Raw genomic sequence first — 13,385 nt, 5'->3', positions numbered from 1 at the left:
CACGTTCTGCACACAATGTCTTTAGTAGTTTAGATGTTATGAGTCTGTATACTCTTATGTTTATCGGTACATCCAGCGGCAGTATATTTATAATGTTTTTTTTGCCACTGACGTTGTACATTTTCCCTGCAGACATGCATTGGCGTAAGACAATAATATTAGGTTAGATTTATGTCAGCAGCATTTAAGGACAACGCTATTTTGACATCCAATAACGACGTGAAATGACTCTGATATTTGCTTGATTTCAGGTTGTGTTGGAAAGTGACCAAAATCTAACATCGAGCCAAAATCTTAAACTCACGTCATATTGACGTCAAATACTGACATTTATTTGTCAGGTATGGCAACCAAAATCTGATAAACTCATAGTGGTAACGTTCACATAACGTCAAGCTGTAACATCATTAGACGTTGATATTTAGTTATTTTTAGGTTGCGTTTGAAAGTAACCAAAATGCAATGTCTGTCCCACGTTGGACATTGATATTAGCCTGAGGTTGGGTTCTGATGTCAACCCGATTTTCTTTTTTAATCAAACCACAAGGTCCCACGACACTGGGGTACAAGGTCAATCCAATGTCATGTTGTCATCCTGTACCTTTATTAAGTGTGACGTCAGGTGAAGCGGCTTCTGAGTCCAAGCACTCTATCAAACTGTATGGGGAGGCTCATCAAATGGTTCTAATAAACGTTTATGAAGCGCTGTAATACTTTCAAAAATCACAGTATAGATACATCCATCCCTAATATCCTATGGCCATAAAATAGTTAATTTTTTATAAATTGTTAAAATTTTAGTATTTGGTATGCAGCAAGTCAGAGACTAATGTTTACACTATGATTTTATATAAAAATTCAGTTAAATGTGTGATAGGACTAAAAAGTGTCCATAAACAAACATTTTCTCAATTCAAATGAGTAGCGGCTTGGACCCGGAAACAGTATTCCATATGTCAATGATACGTCATGACTTAACAAGCGGAGTAAAATGAAAATTGTGAACTGCTGTAGTGGCACCATGGGTGGAAACCTGTAAATATAGGGGGGCTAATAAATAAAACCATCTACTTTATACACCATTAGGAGCGAGAATTTTGAACAGCTCTTTTCACATGCTTGCAGAAAAAGGCTTACCAAAAAATCGTGACTGATTTGTCTTTATTTCATGTTTTCTGGGTTGGTAGAGGCAGCCAGTACAAAATGAATAGTAATAAAGTGTTCACATATTGTTGTATACTGTTAAAAATATTGATGGTAATGTTTATATTCAAAGATGAACATGCACAAATAAAAGAAATGCAGACTAGATAGGTGCTAGGTGTATACAGGCACTGTTGGCAACCTTCACTGTTAAAAAAATCTCGCTGTCTTAAATTTCTTTAGTTGAATCAACTAAATTTTTCTAGTCATCCCAACTTTACCAGTCAAACTGACTTAATAATAAAATAGTAACATTTTAAATATTATAAATGGTTTAAATATTGGAAGAGATTTCAATGCACATGACAATTTTGTCAAAGATTTAATTTAATGTGTGGTATGACTGAACAGTTGTTTTAAAATGAGTAGAATATTGTACCTGTAAATGATTTGCCAAACTTCACCACTTAACCAGCGGATTGTATTGAGAATGATTCTAATCCAGTATGAATGTGGCGCAGCAGCATGAAGAAGGTGTTTTTGGGTGAATTTCTCTGCACTGGGCCTCCTCCAGTGCCCTGAACACCTCCGCTGTGACCTTGAGCGTCCAGGATTGGCAGAGGCGAGCAGAGACCTGAACCGATTCCCGCTGCGTCCACATGTTCACGTCCCACCGCCTCCTCGTTCCGCTCACTGCAGGGATTGGACCGGGTCTGGACACCCCTGGAGCATGGCCTACTTTGGGAAGCGATGATCGGGTTGAGAGGGTCACGGCTCCATACGGGAGCATCTCTGGCAGATTTACTGTACCCGCTGCTGTGGGCAGGACTTGAGCTGGGGACGCTGGCTCACGTTCTGGATGTTTCCGCAACTTTGGTGCACATCCAGAGAGTCACAGTGACTTGGTGACTCTGCCATTATGAGTCATGAACAGCAGAGCTCAGATCTTAACACAGATTCAACTCTCTGTGAAATGATAACAGGACTAAACCCTGAGATAATATTGTGATTTTCAGTTGCAAAGCAGTTTACAGGAAAGTTTTACGTGTTGGTATTCATTCATTTGGTGCCGTTTAGTAATCTTAATGTCTATTTATAAATGTACAATTGTCTATTTTTAATTGATTTTACTTAATTTAATTTTATTCGTTTTTTATTTAATTAGTTTTTTATTTTATTTTATTAGTTTTTATTGTATTTGTTTTCATTTTATGTTATTTTGTTTGTTTTTTATTTTATTTTTTTGTTTATTTGTTTTTTCTTTTATTAATTAATTTTTTCTTTTCTTTTTATTTGTTTTTATTTTATGTTATTTTATTTGTTTTTTTCTTTTATTTGTTTTTCTTTTCTTTTATTTGTTTTTCTTTTCTTTTTATTTTGTTTGTTTTATTTTATTTTATTTATTTCATTTTATTTTATGTAAACTTTCAGTTTTTTGTTAATAGTCTTTTAAACAATTAGATGATCAACTTTTAATATTGTTTATACAAACAAAATGTTAAGAATGTATAAGTGGATGCATGTAGAAATGAACAATAATGTTGAATATATACATATATAAATTATTTATATGTATTTTTTATTTTGGGATATTGCATACTTTAATGTTAACCAATTGAATATTACTATTTAAAGGTACAATATTAAGATTGCTATATTAATGATTTTTATTTCTTCTTTCTTTTTTAAAAATACTGCTCATTTTTTAAAACTAGTGATTAATTGAATTATAATAATTTACAAACATACATAATTTAAACAATGTTACTTTAATGTTACTTTGTTAAGTATTAGCCATTAATAATAATTTACATAAATGTGTTCAACAAAACATTTGTTCATTTATATCAATTTGTGCAAAAATGAATGCTCTAAATTCAAAGTACTTTGATTTTTTTTATTTAAGTTGTGTATATGCATATTTGACTTAAAGTAATCCTCTTAAACTTGTTATTGTGATTGCTTTAGATTTAAAAACCTATTTCTTATTCCAGAAAGGACAGTGTTCAGAATGTGAACTAGATGAAATGTGCAGTTATTTGACATCCTAGTTTGCACAGTTGTCCTTTAGACAGCATTAGGCCGAGTGTGTGTTTGGGCAGAGGGGAGCAGCTGTCGCCTCTAAAGTGACAGGCACAGGTGCAAGAGGCCCTGGCCTAATTCAGCTTCACATACTGGAGGACCGGCTCATTACTACACTCCTACCACCCTCAAAAGGCTCTTTGTGCGTTATGAGAGCTCCTGCTGATTTCAAAGCAACACATTTGTCAAAAAATATCTATGCATCTTCTTATTCATTGTATATCTGTGAGATTTAGTGCATATATAACACTACAAGTGTGTTCAGCAAATAAATACGTTGGTGTTTGACCTTTAGTCTACATTTTTTTGTCATCCACTCAGCGTCCAGGAATGACCTCAGGGGCACGGATGCCCCATCAAGGAGCTCCCATGGGGCCTCCAGGACCCCCATATGGAGGAACTCCACAGATCCGGCCAGGGATGCCAAATCCAGCCCTCGACCCCAACCGAAAACGTCCCGCCCCGACCCAGCCTGTGCAACCTCCCTCTGTCCAGAACCGTTCCAGAAAGTGAGTTCCTCTTAAACTGTTCTCCGACCTGTTGATTTTAGGTCTGTGCACTCAAAGACTTACAATGCAAGTCTTGACTACCAGCAACTGGTTAATTGACTAGATATAAATTTACCTTTTTATTTACAACACTTTGTTTAAAAAGAAGTGGAAAAAAAAACCATAGCATTTAGATAAATTTACTGTTTATTTATATTGACTTTTTAACAAGGTTTAGGAGGTGGCATAAGTGCAATTAGGTGTGGTTTATTTCTAAACAAATTTCGAGATGATCTTGTGCTTGTGATTGAACACACCTGGTACCGCATCAGGGGCCTCATGTACGAAGACTTGCGTGGAAATCTTACTAAAACATTGCGTACGCACAAAGCTGTAAATGTGCGTACGCAGAAAAAAATTCAGATGTATGAAACACTGCGTACGCCGAATCTCACGCATATTCTTTTGTACATCCGAATGAACGTGAAACTGAGCGCAACATGCACGAGCGCAAAACCCCTCCCTGCCTCCTCCCCCGTATGAATATGCTAATGACTATGCTAATGGCAAAACCCAACGAAAAAACAATGGCAAAAGCAAGCAAAAAGAGAAACTTTGAACAGAATGTGAATTGGAGGTGCTGCTTTCGGAGGTAGAACGGAGAAAAGCGGTGTTATTTGCAAGTTTGTTCTCCGGAATTAACAACAAAAGAAAAAAATAGAGTGGGAGAGTTTAGCTGATACGGTTAACACAGTTGGGTCTGAACATCGCACTGAGTGCATTTAAAAAAGAAATAGTGTGGTTTATATCTGTAAAATGTTGAAGTACTCTTAGCAGTCTCAGTGGCGCACCTCATAAGAAGCATATGATCATGTACTGACACGTTCGAGCACAAACTCGGTTCGAATCCAGCGTCTGATGAATTCTTTCTTCTTTTTTTTCCCACTACATATCAGATTTTGCCCACTATTTATCACGAGAAAGACAAGTAGGAATCATTAATAAGTTTGTGCATCATTTTATTTGCACATTTATTGAATGGAAATGTTTCTGATTCACGCATGCAAATTTATCTTCACATAGTGTCTTTATAGCAATGTGCGTGCAGTAGATAGCTCAGATTACATTGGGAAAACAGGCGACCGCTGCAAATTGTGCTTTAATGTTTAGCTGGTCAACTGTATGGTATGGAAATCTTACATACCTACTATATGAACCCGTCTGATACAGCTGCCATTGCAAGGATCAGACACTTTGTAGAGAAGAATTTAACACAACTGCCTCTAGGAGTCGCCAATGGAAATAAAACAGACACGCACAAAAAATGTGCGTACGCCTGCCAGAAAGCTGCCGTGAACCTGCGCACATTCCCACGTTCAGTTCATTGTTAGTAAATCCAAACGTGAGCGATTCTGAGCGTGAAACCTGGCGTACGCAAAGTTTTTGTGCGTACGCAGCGTTGATACATGAGGCCCCAGCTCCGTATATTGCACCAATCAGACGAACACTGACACACTATGAATAACCAGAGCTTTCTACTTCAGTCATCTAAAGTTGCGGTCACACTGGGCTTTTCCTCCCATAGACTTTCATTTATACGCACGCAAATGTGTCAGACCGGAAATGCAGGGTCATGAGTCAAATTTTGCAGGTTGCTGTGGTGCAAAGTTCAAGCTTGGTAAACTCTGACCTGCGAAATCGCATCACTTGACTGCGTGAGACAAAACATGACCTGGACAAAAATTTAAAACTTTTAGCAATCGTTCGCTTTTTAAAATGTCTAATAAGCTTGTTTAATCCCTGCACGACAGAATATCGCATGGTCAAACTGTAATGTGACCGCAGCTTTAGTCTTGAAGAATCCCCTCTCCCACCCCTACTCCTCCCCTTCTCTGCTAGGGTGGCACGACAGCCCAGTGCACTGTTCCCCCACAGCAAGAACGCCGCTGGTTCGTCCCCTCTCTGAGCCGGTCGGCGTTTCTGTGCAAAGTTTGCATGTTCTCCCCATATTTGCGTGGGTTTTTCCCGGGTTTCCTGGTTTCCTCCCACCGTCTAAAGACATACACCATAAGTAAATTGACTACTCCAAAACAGCATCTTAAGACAACTTTTAGCCTGATATATATCAGCACATTCACAAGTAAAGGAGTTCTCGAGACCTATCCGAGCTCAAACTCTCCTCTCGCCCTTCAAATGGGAGGGAGCTTCGGGCTTGAGGATATTCTGAGCTAAGGGCTCTCTCCTGGGTCAACATGCCAAATACGCTTTATTATCAATAATCAGCTTAGTGTGAACTCTTGAAATCAATAATAAAAATGTCAAAAGATTTGAAACTATAACCGACAGTAGGTGGAGTCAAGTCTCCTTCTTTGTCACTGAATGATTTATTTAATTGAGTTGTTCGAAATGCTGATTAATTCACACTTGTCTTTCTGAATGGATGACTGAATCATTGTCTCATATCAAAGCTCAAGATTCATTCGTGAACAAAACATGGGATGGAGCTGTACAGCGGCTGAGCTGTTTGGAAGCAGTTTCGAGAAATTGAAGCAACATTTGGACAACAGTGATTGTAAAAATGCATCATTTGCATTATGATTTTAGGGTTAATAATAACAGTTCATTTTAGAAACAAGGAACCTAGAATCTGCTGTAACTTAGATATTAACGACAAAACATGGATTGCAAAAGTAAATGTTAGCAAGCCCTGTTAACTGTGTTTTACAGTAAATATAGAACAGCTTACGTTATAATACACATGACTTGGATTTTCTAGTCATCTTTTTGCTCTTCCTAGAATTCTCCAGTAAAATCTTCCTAAGAATAGCACTCTCAGTGACACAAATTTTAATAATTAATATTTTTAACCTTTGACACCAACATTTTGATCACAATTAACTTATTAAATACATGTTGCTTAATTTTAATAGTTCACTGTATGGAACAAAATCAGTGCCAAAAGTACAATAGCAGTAACTGAAAAAAAGTATTACATTTAATTAACAACTGGTTGCATTTTAATGACTTGCATTGCAAGGATTTGTATTTTTAAGTCCTGAAAATTCGCTTCCACAAATTCAGTGGTTCAAATTCGGCGGTTAAATTTCAACATTACATCTAGGATCTTCAGGAAAAGCAATAGATTGCAGACCGAAATCTTCACCTATTATTAAAAAAACATAGACATATATGCACTAGATATCGCATACAGACAGTGCTCTCAGGACAAAAGTCATTCAACCGCACTATCAAGACTAAAGCCAATGTGAAGATGCTGGACTTTAGCACTGTGTACGGGTGTAGTAACGAGAAAACAAAGCATATAGGCAGAACATTTCATAGATAAGATTTATATTTTTACGTTTTTGTAAGTTACGAACTTTTGTACTAAAGTACCGTTATTGATGATAATACGGACACTTACTGCACTGAACATAAGGCAAAGTAGTACCAACCTGCATTAAATTCTAGGCTTATGCTAATTTTGTTAAACAAAACCAGCAAACAATGTAAATGAAATATCATAACAAGATGTTGATGCCAGAAACTTGTATTATTGTCGGCTAAGTTCATGAACATTAGTTTTTGAAGTAACTTTAAGGGGGCCTGATAATAAATCAGTGCCTGCTCCTCAATGTGCATACTGTCCACCCTAAATTATTGAATATTACAAATGTTATATACCATTTAGATCAGAAAGGTGGATATGCTCATAATATAGACACTGGGATAACGATGGTTCACACCATACCTGCCAACACTCCAACACACCGTTTTTCCCGGGAGTATTCCGTATTTCAAACTCATCTCCTGTATTGTTCTGTCTCTGGAAGTTCTGGAAAACTCCCAGAAATTTAACAGTTGAATTTGAACTACTAAATTTATGGAAGCATATTTTTGAACTACGATCAAATGAGCTGAAAATTGCCTTTTGAATGTTATACATTGTATTTTTAAACAGAACTGAATATTTTGGCAGTAAAATCTGGAAGTTGAATATGAAGTATTGAATTTAAGTATGAAAATGTGTTTTGAATTGAAATATGCACAGCTTAAATAAACAACTATGTTAAGTTTCAGGACCTAAATATACAAACCCTGGCAATTCAAGTCATTAAAATGCAAGCACTTGTTAATTCGCTGTATTATTTTTATTGAGTTAGTGCTATTTGACAAGCTTTTTTTCAATACTTTTGGCACTGATTTTGTTCCATATCACTATATGTAATAACTTAGTCAAACATACATCTGATACACGTAGAGTATCACTCGGCCAGTCCTGTTCAGAAGTGGAATGACTTCTCTCTAACTTTCTGCATAACAGTCTCATATGGGGCCATTTGGTACTGCTTGTACTTTCGAAATATGTCTTTGACATTTTATTTTCAGAGCTGGACTGTTAGCTTGACATCAGATCTATTTTTTTATAGCTGTTGGCATCATTGCAGTCAGTAAATCTTAAGTATATACTTGTATAATAGTCTATACTTTGCATATAGGAGGGTTCAATGCCAATGACATGAATTTAAAGATATATAAAAAAGCATCCGCTCCGTGAAACAAATGCTGGATAAGTTGGCGGTTCATTCCGCTGTGGCGACCCCAGATTTATAAAGGGACTAAGCTGAAAAGAAAATGAATGAATGAAAAATAAGTGCGACATTTTATTAATGTAGATAAAAAGAATTACGAAATGAACTGATATTAACTACTAAAACGATGATAATCAAAGTCATTCCAAATATCCTGATGATTGATGTTGTAGGTTTCAGCATATCGCAGTCTCTACAGTGGACTAATGCTAAAACATAAACATAATTAATAATAATAATTATGCCAGTAGCCTTTTTATTATTATAAAGTTATTTTTTTATGTATTTTTTTGCCATTTTATGCCTTTTTTGCAAAAGGACAAGAAGCGAAGTTGAAGAGACAGTTGGATGGGATTTGGAAATCTGAAAACTCTAAACACCTAAATCAAAACGGCGCTATATGTAACCATACTGCCTACGAAGCTATCGGCACAGACACTAGCCATTATTTTTAATGGGCAAGGAAAGCCCTTTGTGCTTGGGAAAGGCCACATATGAAGTATTTTTGGGAGGTTGTGCAATTTCACAGAGTAGTTTTGGATTCAGAAATTCTGGATGAAAAGATCAAGCATTTCTTTGAGATGAGAAGTGCAATAGTCTTTTAAAGCACCTGCTGTGTCATGACCAAGAGGACCTGTTTCTAAAAATAGACATTAAATATGTTTAAAGAATGATCCTTGACTTTTATGTATGGCAAATGTAAATTTGAACAAATTTTTTTGACTGATAACCCACAAAATATGAGAAAAATAAAATTTTTGATATGAAGGAAGAGAGGCGCTGCTGGCTGGTATGGGTCCTATAAAAACATTTCAACATGACACATTTCAATTTCGTGACTGGCATTGACACAAGTACCTTGTGTAGTGAATGAAAGTGAAAGGGGGTGTTGTGTTGCAAACTCAATTGGGTTGAATTGGTTTGTCACTGACGAAAGTGAGGAGAGGGGTGGTGGGTTGGCAGAGGCCTCAAAATTCAATTTAATTCAATTCATCTTTATTTCTGTAGCACTTTTACAATGTAGATTGTGTCAAAGCAGCTTAACATAGAAGGTTATAGTGGATTGAAACTGTGTCAGTCCAGTTTTCAAAGTTGAGTTTAATTCAGTTCAGTGTGGGGTTTTTTTACTGCTGAGAGTCTAAACACTGAAGAGCAAATCCATCAATGTGCCGCTCCACAAGTCCCGAACCATGCAAGCCAGTGTCGACAGAGACGAGGAACAAACTTCACTGAATTGCAAAAGTGAAGGAATAAAACCTCAAAAGAAACCAGGCTCAGTTGGGCATGACCATTTCTCCTACGGCCAAACTTCTTGTGCAGAGCTGCCGTCTAGGCACCGGAGGCTGGACAAAGCTGGACTTCCATCGTGGAGAAGCTGCAGGAGGAGAGGTCACCAGCTGGTGTACAGGCTGGTACTTGCGAATGCGAAGACTCGTCTGTCACTGGGGTCTTACAGGAATCAGTCTTGCTAAAAGGACCTTCAAACAGTATTCCACTGCTCATTTTCATCCAAAACAACCCTGTTAATTGAATTCTCTTCCCAAGGGCGAGAAAGAGATGTTTGGAATTTGCTGTTCGTTTTTTCTCGGGTTTTCATCCGTCTTGTTGCTGTGTTGTAACTGTCCTTGTGTTTTTCGTTTCAGCTGAATGCGCTTGTAAAGGTTATCACCGAGAAACAGATTACTGAATTCAACAGATTATGCTAGAATTGTATAACAGGTGCTAAATTCGGATAATACAAAAGAAAATGTATGTTAATGCATTCTGGGTTGATTTTCGTCAGCATTGGTAATTAGTACTATTTCATACTCTGCCCAATAAGATGAGAGTTATTTTTATGTTATGGGTGTTAAATGATAAATAGCCTTTATTATATTTTTGAATGCATTAGGAATATTTTATATTAAATTAAAAACATTAACACAGAAAAAAGGCACGTGAGGCATCCAATTATTTACAAACAAATTGATATAAAAAAAAGCTCATTTATTTTGAGATTAGGATGAAGATTATGTTTGTGTTTTTTTTAGATCAGTGTTTCTCAACCACGTTCCTTTAGGACCACCAACACTGCATGTTTTGGTTGTCTCCTTTTTTGTCACACCCATTACGGGTCTTTCAGTCTCTGCTAATGAGCTGATGATCTGAATCAGGTGTGTTTGGTTAAGGAGACACGGAAAATGAGCAGAGCTGGAGGTCCTTCAGGAACGTGGTTGAGCAACACTGATTTGGATTATTACTGTTTTGAAATATGAAGTGAACAACAGATAATTATAAAGAAGACCATTTAATGTAAAACAAAAAGCTTGCACAAATTAATATTCAAAATAAGTCACATATATATATATATATATATATATATATATATATATATATATATATATATATATATATATATATATAATACACTATTCAAATAAAAAATAACATTTTCTAAATAAATTATTTTAGCATGTAATTTGTTTCCTGTGATGGCGTGATTTTTATTATTTAATTATTTGAAAAGCATTCCTTAGTTTTGACTAAATTATTTAAGGCACAGGTTTCAAACTCAGCAGCTCTACACAGTTTAATTAAACACACCTAATTAAACTAATTTAGTCCTTCAGTTTAGTTTGAAACCTACAGGTAAGCGTGTTGAAGCAGGGTTGGAACAAAACTGTGTAGATCTGCGACCCTCCAGGAACTGGATTTGACATGTGATTTAAAGGATTTAATTTCTCAGTTGCTCTACATTTATCTGCAGAAACATATTTAATGTAAGTGAAAACCAGTATTATTCCACAAATATACAGATTTCTTAACTTTTCTGAAGTCTAAAATCTGAAAATATAGATTTACATTTTTCTGTTGGCCAATAGTTATTTTATGCCAAAATGCTCTACATGACAACATTTTTATTTTAAATTTGGAAGAAATGTTATTGTTAGTGTACAGAAATGTAAAACGTTACAATAAAAGAAACACTGAGACATTTTATGTGGTCTCATAATTTTTTTGCATAGCTATAAAAATAAACACACACACACATGTTAGTATTGGTGGTTTATGAGGACTCTCTATAGGCGTATTGTATTTTATACAGTAAAAACACTTATTATATGACCTTACCACCCCCCAGCTTGGTCATACCCATGTCTTTATACAATAAAAAATGTACTTGTAAACCACCAAAACCAGTGCGCACACACATCTATCTGTACAATAATGACTGTTAACCAAAGAAGAAAATCAAGAAATAAATTCCTAACTAGCCACTATATTTACCACATGTAATTCATCTCTACTGTTTAAATAACTAACTAGAAATACCCCTAATCAACCTATAGGAAACCACTTGGATTTCCGGCAGCAAATGAGATATCAGCGAGACAGATGGACATGAGAGAAGCCCAGTCAGATCCTGCAATTGGATCCAAGTAGGCCGTTTATTCTGCTGCATGTCAGTTTGACACTTTGTGATGGATTTGTCCCTGCCTGACTGGTTTGTTCCCGTTTGCAGAATCGACCCTGATTTTACCGTATTTCCCCCTAATGCATGCATGCGTGCACTAAAAGTAAAACACTCAACATAATTAAAAGGTTAGTTCACCATGGAATGAGAATTCTGTTATTAATTACTCATCATGTCGTTCCAATCCCCTGAGACCTTTGTTCATTGTCAGAACACAAATTATGATATTTTAGATGAAATCTGAGAACTTCCTTATCCTCCATGAATAGAAACAGTCCTGCGACGTTCAAAACAAAAACACTGTCAAAACATTCCACGTGTCTTTAGTGGTTCAAATGTAATCATACAAAACTCCACAGACACCTTTGTGTACCAAAAAACTGTAAAAAACAACAGCAAAAAAAAACAAAACGTTGTGTACCAGAATCTTTTACGTCAGATCAGGGTGTGTGTTTACATCAGGAAGTACAACATTTGCATTGTACAAAATACATTGTACTGCCCATAGTAAATCCTCACACTTACAACCTGACGCTGGAGTTTTGTCTGATTACATTTGATCCACTGAAGTCACATTGAACATTTTGACAATGTTTTTGATTTATTTTCTGAACTTTGAATGACTCAGGACCATGTATGTCTATGAAAGATGGGAGAGCTCTTAGAGTTCATCTAATATATCTTCATTTGTGTTCAGAAGGTGAACAAAGGTCTCAAGGGATTGGAACAACATAAGGGTGAGTAATTAATAACATCATTTAGATTTTTGGCTGAACCAACCCTTTAAAAATGACATGCACTAAATGAATGCAGCATTTTACATGAGCTGAAAATGAATGTGCCATTGTAGTGCATGTGAAGCAGAACCTGCGGTCAGTTCTGCAGGGGTGTTTCAAAATAATACCGAAAGTAAAGACATTTTGAGCAAACATTTTACTTGAAATGTACAGTGTAAAAATATCTGGCCCAAAAATATACTTGAGTAAAAGTACAAAGTACAATTTTAAATTGTATTTAAGTATTTAAAAAATAAAGGTAGTCTGGCAAAGAATAAGTAAAAAAGCAGAAAGAAGAAATTTTTGTTTGATCACATCGTATTATTTATCAAAAAGGGAAAATGCAATGGTAATGGACCAAACAATTGCATAGAATAACTATTAAAATCCGGCTGAAAAAACATATAGTTCTTAAAGGTATACAAGCTCATCTAATAGTCAATATATACAGTAAATACACTATAGTAGGATCGTTAAGCATGCTGTGCAACTAATTGAACAGATAGTGTTCCTTTAAACAAATTTCAAAACATTTAATCTTAAAATATATAAAGCAATTAAATTTGTATATTTGACACTAAAATATTAACTGGATTTAATTTGCTCTAAATCCTGTGCATTCTGTCGGTACACTAAATTAGCATCTAATAATAATGAAGAGACCACTTGAATATTCTCAGTTTTCTGGATTTACTTAATTTGTTAGGTATGAGTTTGAGAAAACTGCTAATATTTGTTTTATGAAGGTCGGATGCCATTTCTTCCTAATTTAAAATAAAATAGTATTATTTGTTTATTTTTTCCAGAAAATGTCAGTTGGTCAAAACAACAAATATTTTGTTGAAATTAA

At 35.6% G+C, this 13,385-nt stretch overlaps 1 protein-coding gene across 8 annotated transcripts in view; it reads left to right on the top strand.

Moving 5' to 3' along the window:
- Positions 1 to 13,385, top strand: part of smarcd3a (SWI/SNF related BAF chromatin remodeling complex subunit D3a) — a 44,169-nt gene that overhangs the window by 4,065 nt on the left and 26,719 nt on the right. For 4 of the 8 annotated variants that reach the window (XM_073927218.1, XM_005163518.6, XM_005163517.6 and 1 more), the window contains exons 2-3: positions 3,547 to 3,734; positions 11,635 to 11,724. In XM_073927218.1, the coding sequence (XP_073783319.1) occupies positions 3,547 to 3,734; positions 11,635 to 11,724 (278 nt within the window). The remainder of the gene's footprint in view (positions 1 to 3,546; positions 3,735 to 11,634; positions 11,725 to 13,385) is intronic. The other 4 variants (XM_068214198.2, XM_005163521.6, XM_005163520.6 and 1 more) reach the window with 1 other exon arrangement.

This window comes from Danio rerio, chromosome 2, assembly GCF_049306965.1.
Source record: "Danio rerio strain Tuebingen ecotype United States chromosome 2, GRCz12tu, whole genome shotgun sequence".
NCBI lineage: Eukaryota > Metazoa > Chordata > Actinopteri > Cypriniformes > Danionidae > Danio > Danio rerio.
This window is presented reverse-complemented; position numbering and strand designations above follow the sequence as displayed.